This window comes from Lampetra planeri, unplaced genomic scaffold, assembly GCF_965212315.1.
Source record: "Lampetra planeri unplaced genomic scaffold, kcLamPlan1.2.h2 scaffold_2087, whole genome shotgun sequence".
In the NCBI taxonomy this organism is placed as follows: Eukaryota; Metazoa; Chordata; class Hyperoartia; order Petromyzontiformes; family Petromyzontidae; genus Lampetra; species Lampetra planeri.
Window position 1 is genome coordinate 7,181 of NW_027614847.1, and position 13,241 is coordinate 20,421.

At 47.6% G+C, this 13,241-nt stretch overlaps 3 protein-coding genes across 3 annotated transcripts; 2 read left to right on the forward strand and 1 right to left on the reverse strand.

Moving 5' to 3' along the window:
* Window positions 1–2,267: 2,267 nt before the first annotated feature.
* Window positions 2,268–6,119, forward strand: LOC144740361 (HUWE1-associated protein modifying stress responses-like). Its single transcript, XM_078623228.1, is given in 7 exon segments — window positions 2,268–2,463; window positions 3,520–3,600; window positions 4,101–4,168; window positions 4,322–4,532; window positions 5,807–5,835; window positions 5,837–5,892; window positions 5,939–6,119. Coding segments are annotated over 7 exon segments (822 nt in total).
* Window positions 6,120–8,868: 2,749 nt separating this feature from the next.
* On the reverse strand, window positions 8,869–11,005 carry DCTN5 (dynactin subunit 5). The gene is made up of 6 exons (XM_078623226.1): window positions 10,958–11,005; window positions 10,739–10,807; window positions 10,517–10,635; window positions 10,176–10,287; window positions 9,405–9,507; window positions 8,869–8,966 (listed from the first exon to the last, which is right to left on the reverse strand). The coding sequence occupies exons 1-6, from the start codon at window positions 11,003–11,005 to the stop codon at window positions 8,869–8,871; spliced, it is 549 nt and encodes a 182-aa protein (XP_078479352.1).
* A 563-nt stretch (window positions 11,006–11,568) lies between these two features.
* Window positions 11,569–12,989, forward strand: LOC144740362 (acyl carrier protein, mitochondrial-like). Its single transcript, XM_078623229.1, is given in 5 exon segments — window positions 11,569–11,745; window positions 12,260–12,319; window positions 12,321–12,377; window positions 12,732–12,828; window positions 12,898–12,989. Coding segments are annotated over 5 exon segments (483 nt in total).
* The last annotated feature ends 252 nt before the right edge of the window (window positions 12,990–13,241 follow it).

A 13,241-nucleotide genomic window follows, 5' to 3' on the forward strand; every position in this document is an offset into this window, starting at 1 on the left:
CTGGTGAGGTGTAGTAGGATGCGGAGGTGGGGTGGACAGGTCGAGCCTTTGCGGCCGGGCCTGCTCTGTTGCGACCTCGGCCTTGTCCGCTGTCAGCGCCGGGGAATGAGGAGGGGAGGTCGGCGGGGGAGCGGGCAGAGAAACGCGGACGTATTTGCTCGCTATTCGCCCAATCTCGGCGCCTTTGGTGGGTGCGAGTCACTGGCTGACGGCGGGTGGGATGGATGGGCCGAGGCTCCGAGAAGGGAGGCCCGCTGAAACTAGCTAAACCAATCCGGATTTACACCGGGAATGTGGGTCTACGAGACAACTCACAGCACGACCTGCACCTGGGGGAACAAAGCTAGCGTAAAGCTACCTGACACTCGGCAGCCAACTACTGATAAAGGTACACCAGCGAAAACAAAGGCTCATTTGCTACAGACACACATTCAACAACTTTGTCTGCGGTATCCCCAGTCCGTGCGCTCCTCCGATTGTCCCTCGTCTGGGGGAGAGCGGAGGAAGAAGCTATCCATTCAAACCAGTTGCCAATACGGAATAGCACTAGCGTTAATTTGGAAGTTCGCGCAGACGAGAGTTGCCGCGGTCCTACATAAACCCAAATCCTCCGAACCGTCTCTAACAAGAGAGACGACTAAACGTGGCACCTCGTTGCATTCCTGGCTAACTCTTGTTTCTTGCGAGGAATGTGCCCGGTCATGCAACGTTCGGCTGAGCTGTGCGGCCGTCGACCCGCTGCTTCCGTGCGCTGGGATGTGTTGAGTCTGAGGGAAATCTCAAAATGGCGGTCGCGCTCTTCTCTGAAATGTCACATCCGCATGGATCTAAACACCGGCCCATCCCGGCTCATGTCCGCGGCGGATGGTCGCAATCAGCCGGTGGTAATTCAACAACAAGTAGTTGAGAAGAAATTAATTACGATTTTTTTATATATAAAAAGATAATTAAATAGTGTTCATATCGACCCAATAATACTTAATCTACCCAATAAAATATCTTACAAATATACAGAAAACATAGGCGAGCCATCGCAACTGTTAATCAGCTAATTGGGCAACAAAATACTGTAGACACGTTACAATACAAAGTAAAGCCAATCAAGTAACATTGCAACTTTAAACCTATTAACACATCTAAACGGGCAATATTTGCACAGTGGATATTATATTATAATGCAGGGTTTTATTTCAAAGCACATATAAAAATGCTGCAAATTGTTATATTTATATATCCACCTTAACGAAGATCTGAGTCGATCTATGAGGCCTGTAATTCATTGTAAATACGCATTTTATTCCCTTAAACTTATTCTTCGATTATATTTTGTACATTTGACATACATTTTACATACACTTCAAGGTCCACTCAATCACCATCCCATGCGCACAAAAAGAAGATTACAACTACTTCTACTTAAACTATTGTTAATAAATATTTAGTCTTCCTCGTTGATTATGATTGACAATCACACTTTAATTACATCCTTGTATAAGCTAAATACACACAATAAACTGCGCAAAGAATACGTGGATGACCTAAGCTCTTAATTTGTAAATGACTTTTTCCCTCTTGGGTCTAAATAGAGTATTTAGATTTTTTTTAATTATATTTTTTCAAAATCTTAAGCGGTACGCACAGCCATAAATTCTGCTTTCTGCATGTTATTTTCTGTCAGATAAAATAAACGTCAGCCAGTGTTGCAGTGATTAACATCTCACAAACCATTACTTCGTGATTTATTATGAATTAATGGGTCCATACTTTTCTTTTGTCATTACTGATTATTCATCATTGTAGTTTTTAGCTTGTGACTCATCTCCTACGAAAGATAAGTGAGCTTTGACAGTGGTTTTTTTAACCTCACACTCTCTTACTAACTTCATTAATGAGGAATTTTCACCGACTCTTTTGTGGCTAACAGGTGATTGACGTGTGGAAATCCAATGACCTTCTGAATCTAAAACTAAAACCCGCCCTATAATGCGTAGATAGCCAATTGCTGCTCAAGTTTAGTTTAATGGGCGGGGTTAAACATATAACAGGGTAGATTGTGTTGTATATAGCCCAACGTCGGCAACTAGGAAAAATAGTTAGCTTAGCAAAGCTTAGCTTAACAGATGGTGGAAGGGGACATCGGCGACACATCGTTGTGTTTAACGTAATAACGGTAACAGTGCGTATACAATTATCCACACAGTTCTTTAGAACGGGTCAAGTAGTTAATAGATACTCATAAGTACGTTTTCTCGAGTTTGGGTCTATTAATGGAGGAGAAGAAAGAAGACGGAGACTCGGAGATACAGGGACATGGACCCGAGCACTGGTTCTCAAAATGGGAGCGGCAGTGTTTGGCCGAAGCGGAGCAGAGGGAGTCGAGCGAAGAAGAGGCCGACAACGACCAGGATAAACTGTGGCATCTGTTTCAGAACTCCGCCACTGCCGTGGCACAGTTATACAAAGGTGGAAAACATTGTGCTTGTTTGTCACCGTCAGTGTTACCACATTATGGACATACCCCAGGCTCACCAGTTAGCAACATAGCTAACATGACTTGCCGGCCGCGAACTATGGTTTGCGTCATTTTAGGTAGTTGGCTAACGTTAACTAGCTTATTAGCTAGTACCGTTAACTTAGTTGGGGACGTTCATAGCCGATTTCACAAAGCTGATTTGTTTAACTTGTGTTGGCCTCGGGTAAAAAAAATAAGTATTTGTTCGGCAGCTGTGCTTCTGGTTGGCTTGTTTAACAAGTCTGTAAAACGACCAAGCCAAAGGACCTGGAATTAACACAGTTAATAGCTTGTTGACACCAAGTTGTGCAGCAGCTAGCTAACGATATCGTTGGCCAGACTAGTTACAAAATGGCGATGGTAACAACAATCGTATCTACGCGACATTCCCAGATGACAGTCTCTAGCATACTGTCAATACTAGCAGCTGGTGTGGTGGACGCCATTGGGTGTCCGTCGGTCCCTCAGAAAGTTCACCAGCACAGACACACACACTTGTTTTCGGACGCTCGGTCCGTTGCTGAGTGAGCAGTTTTGTGAAACAACGTGCAGCTAGCGTTATAATCACAAAATGGCGAGGATATTACTGGTTCGCGGTGGAAAATATGCGTTGTCTTCAGTTTTCTTTGGCCGTGTGTTCTCACCCATTAACAGTCAGCGCAGATTTACAGAAGTGTACTCGCGAAGTCTTCACTGTGTCCGACATATGTTTGGCATCGTTTTGCAACTTTACTGCTGAGGGAGCAGTTAAGTTGGTGTGTCGGTGCTTTCCTGCTCAACCAACTCCTGCCAGGCTGCCCATCTACTGCCTGACAGTTATTTTTATGCCAAAGTCTGTGTGTGCACTTGTACATGAAGACAAAATGGCGAGTGAAAATGATCTCCATCGCTTCCCTATAATCACCAAGTTGTTGTGCCGTTCAGAGTTCCTGTGTCACATCAGTTTGCTTTCACTTTTTTTTGTCAGTGCGTCATGTATGTTAATGGATTCCATTTCTCTCTCACAGACAGAGTATGTCATCAGCAGGGATTGTCATTGTGGGTGCCATTTCAGAACGCTGCAACAGCAGTTACCAACCTTTACAAAGGTAAGGACCCTCTCTGAAGCCGGTTTTGGCCCAGGATCATAACACCTCCTGCTGTTTTTGTGTGTGACATTCTATCTATAAGCTGAAGGCGAGTATAGTCAGCGTTTATCGACATGCATGTTCATTAAATGTTCAACACGCAGGGTCATTATCACGCTTATCACTCTTGCCTCATATTGATCAGTCATTGGGCTTGTAGGCTTTTGTATGTCCGTGAGAGACGTTCATTGTCTGCTTAGTAAACAGACCTCAGTCCAAAAGTTTATGACAACAATGCCAGGAATTCACCAGTGGGACAGACGTTGTTTTTAGTAAGAATGAGATTGGACTGGAGTCTTGCGTTAGCAATATATGGGCAGAATATTCCAAAATGCAGTAAAGTCACCGAGTTGTAGCTGTACAAAATGGCAAATATTGTCAGTGTTAAGACATGTTTTATTGACATTCCGTGCCAGTAAGTGTGATGTTTGTGTTTTGTTCTGTTGTTTTTTTAATGGCAGAGAGTGTGGAGGCCCATCAGAGAAGCTTTGACCGAGGTATCCAGATAGGCCACCAACGACGCAACAAGGTCAGTCCTGTTCTTCATAACAACCCGACGTATGATCTTTTTCTAGCAACAACCTGCTCTGTAAATTTAAAACGGCTATTTCTGTACACTTCAGTGTACTTCCCTTTTTAAAGTTCATTTTGGAGACTTCAGCACTTCTACATTGTATTGCAGGATATGTTGGCATGGGTCAAAAAGCGCCGGAGAAACATCCGCAGGGAGGATCTTATCAGTTTTCTGTGCGGCAAAGCACCACCACACAGGAGTAGCAGGGCCAGCTCCAGGCTGACGATGGTGGCCCCTAGCCGCGCTAATTCCCCCACAGAGACCGGCTCGTCTGTGGAAGCAGACCTGCAGCCCTTCAGGGAGGCCATCGCACTCCACGGTAAGGACGGCGGCACCAGCGCTCACACCAGTGGTCATTTGAGCCACTGTCACAGAAGCTGGTTTACAACGTCATGTGAACTTTGGGCCTTTGGTCAGCAGACGGTCATTATTATTAAATGCTTGTTTTTGGTGTGTGAGCCAAGTGTTTCACCCACAGATTCCCCTTTTTGGCAGCATTTGGTTTCTAAATGAGGTCACGAGGTTAAAAGAAAATCCTTTTTAGAAGCTGAAGTGTAATAAGTTGTTTTATTATTTGACTGCCATGGAGGGTCTCTGGGCGACATGTTTGTCAGGGCGGGCTTGTCCTTCAGTGGTGCTCTGCCACATGTGGCCCAGAGATAAGGACCTGTTGTGCTCGGGTGTGTGGACGTATCAGCCAATGGTGAAAGAGGACCTGACTTTGTTAGCCCCTCCCCTTTGTGTGTGTATTTCGAGCGAGAATGTCTTGCTCAACCAAATGTCACGTTGTTGATTAGTGTTGTTTTAACATGCAGATGGTCTTTCTCTGTTTGTAGTTCAGTGTAGTTTGGTGACCATTCAGCACCTTTTTTCAGGGGACGTGCTCGTGGAGCTGAGGGTGGGTGGATGATGTTTGGTATTTGGTTACAGAAATATCTAAGTTCAGTCTGAGTCAGAGGGTTTCAGTGGATCTCCTTTCTTCGTTATCAGATACCGTTCACATTTTACCACCAGTGTTTGTGTGCCTGGTCTTACAGATCATTTCTGTCCGTTTCTTTTTTTTTTGCCTTTCCAATGTGGTGACGTTCGGCATGACACGGCACAAACGGGATTTCTGTCAGACTCTGTTTTCTAATGGGGCATTCTCATCATGAAAAATTCAAAGCAAAACCCCCCAATTCAAACCAAAATACGCTCGCTAAAGTCTGTTTTTAGTAGATTTAGAAAAATGATTCGCAAAACGGGCGATGGATGGAAACAGTTCAGACTAAGTGTGATGTACAAGTCGGACGCGGTGAGCACAGCTGTGTCGTGCGACGGCGCCCCCCCACCGGTTAATGTATTTTCATAGTCGGGTCCCAGCTCGGTTTGGTTCCATCCAGGTTCTTTTCCATCACTCACTTAGAACTTGGTACTTTTTTTTTTTTTCGTTCCACCTCTGTCCAGGTTCTGTCACCAGAGGAAGCAGAAAAGAGTCAGGTAGAACTGAACCAAGCTGGAACCGTGTGGTGGGAAAGAGAAGGGTCAGAATGTTGGTTTAACAAAACGAGTAAGAGTTAGAACGTCTGACACGTTGTGTCCTCTTCCATCCAGGTCTAAGTGGAGCGATGGCGAGTATCAGCGGTGCGCTCAGGTGCTCCGGGGTCACCCACGCACGTGAGCGGGGAGCAGCAGTGGCGGTACGGGGGGAGGGGCCTCCTCCGGTTCGGGGGCTGTGTGCCGCAGCAGACGCAACGGGCTCCAGGACGTTGACCTGAACACTTTCATCTCTGAGGAGATGGCGCTGCATCTGGACTCGACAGGCTCCGCCTCCGCCGGAGGGGGCGCCACCAGGAAACGAAACTCCACCCAGTGTAGTGACGTCATCACGGACTCCCCGACGCACAAACGCAACAGGATGATCTGAGCTGCTGCTGCTGCTGCCTGCTTCTGTGTTTGGGGGAGAGCCCCCCCTCCACCACCCCCACCCCTCCTCCAGTGGCTGGACCGCCACAGGTGGGATGGACCAACAGTCAGAACCTGAAGAGTTGTTGGAGGAAGTCTTTGTCTCCTCTCCCTTTACTGATACGTCAAATCACTGATCTGCATTCAGATCCGTGCCCCCCCCCCATCAGAGAGACGTCACCGACTGGAACAGGTGGAATGCTGCTCGTAGCCCCCCCCCCCCACACCCATCCTCACCCATCACCGTCATCAGGGGCCGTGATCAAACCGCCAAACGTTCAGTCGAAGACTCGACCCGTCAGCCAACAACCTGTTGTTTCTGTTCCTGCCACGGCCGTGGGGGGTGTGTGCCCCCCTCCCCCCCGTTCCCTCTGCTGACGCCGTGGAACTACCAACAGCCAGGCTATTGAAATGGGACGTTGAGTGTGTCGAGCCAAATCCACGTCGTCCACCTTCTCTTCTTTGTGTGCGTGTGGAGAATCATGGAGAGGAATATATATATTTTTTGTGTATACAGCTTCTCACACAGCCTGTCCGCTGCCTGTGACCCCCCCCCCCCCCCACCACCACCCCATCTCACTACGAAAGCAGCTGCTGTTTTACGTGATCATGTGACTATTCTGACACGTTGCAATAAGGATATATATTTTTTTGCACTTAGTTTGACTCATGCAAACAAATCGGCTCTTCCGTTGTATCCCAGTAAGTAGCCTCATCCTGCCCCCCCCACACCACACACAGCATCAACCTCTAGCTGGTGCTCAGAAACACACACACAGCCTTTCTCAAACGTGTGTGTTTGTCTTCATCCAGCTGACAAATTATCGATCAGACAGTAATTGTTGCTGAGAGGGAACGAGGTGAACGTCACCATGTTTTGCAGAGTTAGCGTTTCTCGCCCCCCCCCGCCGCCCCATTTCTCTTTCACACACACACACACTGTCTGCTCATTCTGAAGGATTGTGTGTATTAAAAAGATGGTTTGATTTATCTTCTTTCTTTCCTCTGACGTTTGAGCCAGAAATCACTCGTTCCCTCCGGTTTGTTTCCGGGTGTAGAAACGTGAACATGCAGCTCAGTCATCCAGAACTTTTCTTTGTTTGGACGCAGCATGACAGTCCCCCTCCCCCGCCCCCCCCCATTTGTTTACACTTGGTCCCAGATTTCAGAGTCAGTTCACCCATCAGCGACTATCTGCTGACTCAGCTGAAAAGTTCTGCATATAAGAGTCATTTCATCCGGCATCGGCCGCAGACGGAATGGGGAAAGTCGATGAGTCACCGCTGAAATCGGCTGACACAGGTGCAATGAAACGACTCGTTTGGAGCCGTATGAATAGGAAGTCACATGACCCCCCCCCCACACACACACACAACGGAATGTCGTTCACCGGGACGGACGGGAGACGATTCAGTCAGAGCGTGGTTGAGATGGGACCGAACACAGGAAACACGTGCAGGCGGTCGGAGCGCTGCGATGACACGCAGACGTGCGCTGCGTCTTGTGTCTTCCAATCCCAGTGTCGCAGGTTCTACTCGCTTCGTTCCGTCTTCACCCTCCCCGAGCAGGACGGACAGACGGACTGGACACCATAGTTCCCTGATACTTCTTTTGTTACACGAGTAATGAGTCTATATACTAAACATCTACTTGTTGGTGTGATACACAGGGTTCACACTAAGAGAAAAAAAAAACGATCATCAGCGATCTTTGACGACCTCCTCCAACTCCGCTCGTAACAGATCGTGATCTGGGTGTGTGACGGCTGCGAACCAGGAGCTCCCCGGGGGGAAATGTACATAGTTCACCAGAGATCGCCGGGAATCACACGGACTCCGACTAATTCATCCGGTGGATTTGCATTTTTAAGGAAATAAATATACTAATGAATCCATCTCAAATGTGACCGGCTGTTTCTGAGTCTGTTGGGTCTGTATGGGCGCAGTCCTGCTGCACACCACGAGGTGGCGCCAGAGGGAACTAGTTTAATATAATTCAAACATGATCTAAATAAAATCGAGAGATGCTCGGATGACATAGAGCTGATGAGATGATTACTTTTTTTTTACATTAATCACAGTGGATACGAGCTTTGGAAATTAATCTGTAAATTAAGTTTTATCAGAGTTTTCAGCCACAGCAGAGGAAACAATGTTCTGTTTCCAGACAATCTGTGTGTGTGTTAACTTGAGTAAATGGAAAAACAAGACGTAAGATGTTTACATTTATTAGTGATACGTCTGCGGTGGCTGGTGGAGCTCTGGGGTCCGTGTTCCAGAAAACAGCGTTGATACAAACCCTGAGTTTGTTGATTTTGAAATGAAGAAAACGGCAGACGTTTCCTTATTTCAGTGTTACAGTTACTGAACTCAAACAAATGGATCTTTAAAGACATTTGGTTTCAGTCTGTTAAGTCGGCATGAAAACAGAACGAAAAACACAGAGGTTTTCACTACACCTGCTCTCTGGAACGGACCCCCAACGTCCAGTCAACGCAGACACGCAACAACACAACATCAGAGAAACAAACATCAGGAAATAAAACTCCTTCACCTGAAGGATGCGCTGATGTTCATGATTTACAGCGATTTGTTTTGGTCCGAGTTTGTCTTAAGATGTTTGTCAAGTTCTCTGTCTGACAGAGCTTCAGGGTCCATTCCAGTCCTGACAGAGGGTGGGGGTGGTGGTGGGGTTCTTGGAGTGGGTGGAGCTCAGATCTGGCTGAGGGGGAGGAACTTCTGGTAGTAGCTCTTGGTCACGTCGATCATCAGGTCCTGCGTGCACTCGGGCAGCTCTGCCGAGAACAGACCTGAGGACGAACATCACAGGCTGGCGTCAGGTCATTTTTACCGTCATCGACCCCCCCCCCCCCCTTTGGAGCCTGAAAACGATCAGGTCCCAGAGTGAACTAGAAAAACGCTCGTAGAGCTCAGCCCTCCTCCAATCAGCTCATTTCACCCAACGTCATCGTCCTCCATTGATCTCCTCTAGTAAATTCACTGATCATCAAACATTGTACAACTTGTATAATAGTCAGATAGTTATTCAAAACAATCCATTGTGACCTCTGACCTCGATTTTCTTTTCTTTCAGTAGTATAACCAAAACGATGTGTGGAGTCAAACCCCCGACCTTTGTGTTAACAGACAGACCCAGTAACCGCTGGTCCACAGAGACAGTCCACTGCTGCTATGGTGTTACATTCAAATCCGTTCATGACTCTCGCTGTCATTTTGCAGTAACTGACCTGGGCATCCGGAGAAGACGGTAAAAGGAGGCACCACCGTCTCAGGAGGAAGCACGGTGTTGTCTAAGATCTTGCAGCAGTCTTTCAGCACACAGCGGCGACCCTGGAGACACACGGCAGACGAGTGACGTCTCTTCCTCTCACATCACAAGAACAAACACGTCAACTGAGTTCCCCGTCGGAGGTCGGAGTCGTTCGCACGTAATCGGCCGGCAGACTCGGTCTGGCTTTGTTCAGTGACCTTCTGAATATCTACGGGTTGATGCAGGGGGACGTCCGTTTCCGACAAATGAAAACAAAGCCTGTTTTCATTTCCTCACTCCACATGTGACCGTCCCCTCGTCTCCAGCCTCAACTGTTGGGTTGTGTTTACCCACAATGCCCTGCGTTGTAGTCCGCCACCTGCTTTCGGTTCACTCGGCGTGAGTCGTGTCTTTAGACCGACCAGAGCTGGGCTGCACGTTCACGCGGCCCCCAAAACAAACCGGACTTTCCCAGCAATCCATCGAGAGTTTCACTACAGAACCGAACAGGGCTGGTGAGGAGGAGAACCAGCACCTTCTTCAGCAGAAGAAACGTCTTCACTCGGCGATCGTTTCCACGTCTGAGCGTCTTCTCACTAAACTGCCTAATTCAGTGTCTCACTGTGGAGCTGCAGTCTGCTGCCGCTGCTCTGAGCATGACTCCCATGTGACTGTTGACCTCAGGCGCAACAAACACTCCGCCTGTCGCCTCCGTTTTCTGTCCAGCGTCGGTGGCGCTTCCACTCACTATGACACAGTTCTTGCCGATGTGGACGTAGGAACCGATCTGGGCTGCGTTCACCACACAATCCTCCTCGATGAAGACGTGGTCCCCGATGTGGAGCGGGAAGAACGCCACACTTGAGAGAGAGGAAGAAGAAACCGATATGAATCAATCGGATGCCCGAGAGCTTCTAGAATCTGAACAGTTTCTGACTCTTATTGTCACAGTTGAAGCCTGTTTGTCTGACAAACAGGATTTTTAAAAAAAATATTGTTATCTGGTCCCATATTTAATGATGTATTATATATAGTATCTCATTTTCTAGACAGATTAATGTTCTTCTGTGTCATCAGAGGATCCTTCACCCTTTGCTGAACTTCTTGAATGGAGGTCGAATGACGCTGCGACTTTTCACCACACAATGTCTCCCGACCCGGACATTAGCCAGGTCCCCCCGAATGATACAGTCATTCATGACGATGGTCTGGGGACAGAACACACACACACACACACACACACACACACACACACACGTTAATAACAATGCTATAACACATAGCAAAAAACATTCCGAGTTGTCTTCTTACTTTGCCATTAAGGACGATGTTCTGACTCCCACACAACACTGACTGTCTGCTCACTTTGTTCCCAGAAGCCTGAAATAAAACGACATGAGGTGTTTACGGGTGCATGACAATTTTGTGCATTTTGTTGTCTCTAAACACATTCTACCGACCGACGCCCCGCTCAGCTAACAGCTAGCCTGATGACAGCTAGCTAACACCGTTGGAAAACAAGCCCATTACCGTCTCGATATACTCCGCCTTGTTGTACAGTATTTCAGACAGCTCCATCGCTGGGGATGTGGTCTTTTTACAGCCAGATGTGACAATTCAATCCTAAAAACTAATGCATCTGTATGTGTTTTAGTGCGCTGCTCTGCGGGCTGCTTAATACATTACCAGACCAAACGAGTTGAGCCGAAATCGTCGATCGGTTACACTAACTCGTGGAACAGTCCGCGAGCATTTGTTTCATTTTAAATAAATTAGCTATTACACACAGATGTCATATAGAAAAATAACATGAATGTACTTTGCAGTCATTTTGCAAAGTAAATTGATTATTTTAATTTTATTTTTATTGAATCTGTATAGTGATTCTGTATTTGATTGACTGTACCTGTTAGAACTAAAACCCCTTGATACATTTATTTATGTCATAAAATATTTTGAAAGAAAAACATTTCATATTTTATTTTAGTTAAGTTGCCTTGAATAAACCTTTCAATCAATAATAAAAGGAAAAGCTCTACAAAATAGAAACAAACGCAAAGCGGCTCATGTTGTGCGCATGCGCAGTGTGGAGCCCTTCAACTCTCGCGGTGCATGCTGGGAGGCAGCAGCCACTTTCCGTCATGGCGGCCCGTGTCCTGCAGCAGTGTGTCCGCTCGCTCGCCCGGCCCTCAGTGAGGCTGTTCTCGGGTAACCTGACAGTGAGGGCCGTCGTCGCTCCCACCGCAGCGGCCGTCCGACCGCTGTCGTACGTCGCCGGCAGCCGGAGGTCGCGGTGGCTCGGACAGAATCCGGTGAGTGTCCGCTAACATTGAGCTTCGTGGCCTCGCGTTCGCCGCCGTGACCTACCGACGTCTTTCAAAACCCTCAAGCTCAGCTAAAGCTGATAGTTTGTTCTGGCGGACGAACCGTTGAACACTACAAGAAGGGAGATGTGACGTTGTAGGATTCAGCTGGAAATGGATCTTAAACTCTTATTAAAGTTGACGTAACAGCCATGTTTGGTACGTTAGCTAGCTAGTTAGTTAGCAACGTTACAGAGTTGCTGCTGCTCTCAGCGGGGGACAGGTGTTTGTTTTCTGACATTCTGTGGTCAGTTTAACAGAAAAACACCTGGTCGGTTTCTGAGAAAAGCTCGAACATTTCCGGCTTTGCGGTGACGAAGCAGTTTGACTGATACTGAAGCGATGCTGTGAAGTTTCTCTCAGTGGTGATGACGACATAATAATGATGATGATGACGACGACGCAAGACGACAAAGATTGAGGTAATATTCAAAGGTCATGAACGTCTCCGGTCCTCTTGTGTCCTCAGACCTCGTCAGGTGTGCCTCTCCGACACTATGGAGACCTGCCCCCCCTCACCCTAGAGACCCATAAAGGACCGAGTCATGTATGTTCTCAAACTGTACGACAAGATCAACCCAGAGAAGGTGAGAGACCTCCAGAGCCTCTGTCTGCTCCTCCTCCAGAGCCTGTGTACTAATCATGTCACATCATCTGCTGAGTGAGTTTTTGTGTGAAAGTCAAACGACAGAATTAATGAAGAAGGAACATTCTGAAGTTTAAACACAATTTGGTTAAAACACACACACCACATGAATACACAACACGCTACACTAATACACCTACACTCCTGCCAGTTGTCCAATCTGTCTGGTGTCGTAGCGCCACCTACTGGAGCAGATTGTCAGTGACAGAAACCTGCCGTCTGTGGACCATCGCTGCTCCTGGAGCTGTCCAACCTCCACTGTGTTTACCGTTCTTCCTCCCTCCTCCTCCCCCAGCTGCAGACGTCCTCCCACTTCATGAAGGACCTGGGTCTGGACAGCTTGGACCAGGTGGAGATCATTATGGCCATGGAGGACGAGTTTGGGTGAGTCGGCGCCATCTAGCCGTGGCGGCGGGGGCGCGTTTGTCGCCTGCGTGCTGATTGGTCGTTTCTTCCTCCAGGCTTTGAGATTCCAGACGCAGAAGCAGAGAAGCTGATGACTCCTGAGGAGATTGTCCAGTACATCGCAGACAAGAAGGACGTTTATGAGTGATCACGCTCAGGTTGGTTTCACCGTTTCCTCATCGCTCCTTCGAATTCGTTGCTCTGAAGTTGAATCTGTTGTCTCCTTCCTTCAGCGCCCCTTCCCTCCCCCACAGGAAGTACTTGGAGGCAGATGAACACCAAACCACGTCCCCCCTCCTCCTCCCCGTCAGCTCTTCTGTCTGTTTCGGCGTCTTCGGCCGCTGCGTCATGTGTTTGTATTTAAATGGAAATGTGCTTCAGGAGCTCGGAGATGAAAACC

Coding starts and splice junctions, on each gene's coding strand:
- DCTN5 (XM_078623226.1), bottom strand. CDS start 11,005: ATGGAGCTGTCTGAAATACTGTACAACAAGGCGGAGTATATCGAGACG. Junction 10,636..10,738: donor ACATCGTCCTTAATGGCAAA/GTAAGAAGACAA, acceptor TTCTGTCCCCAG/ACCATCGTCATGAATGACTG. Junction 9,508..10,175: donor TCGGCAAGAACTGTGTCATA/GTGAGTGGAAGC, acceptor GTGTGTCTCCAG/GGTCGCCGCTGTGTGCTGAA.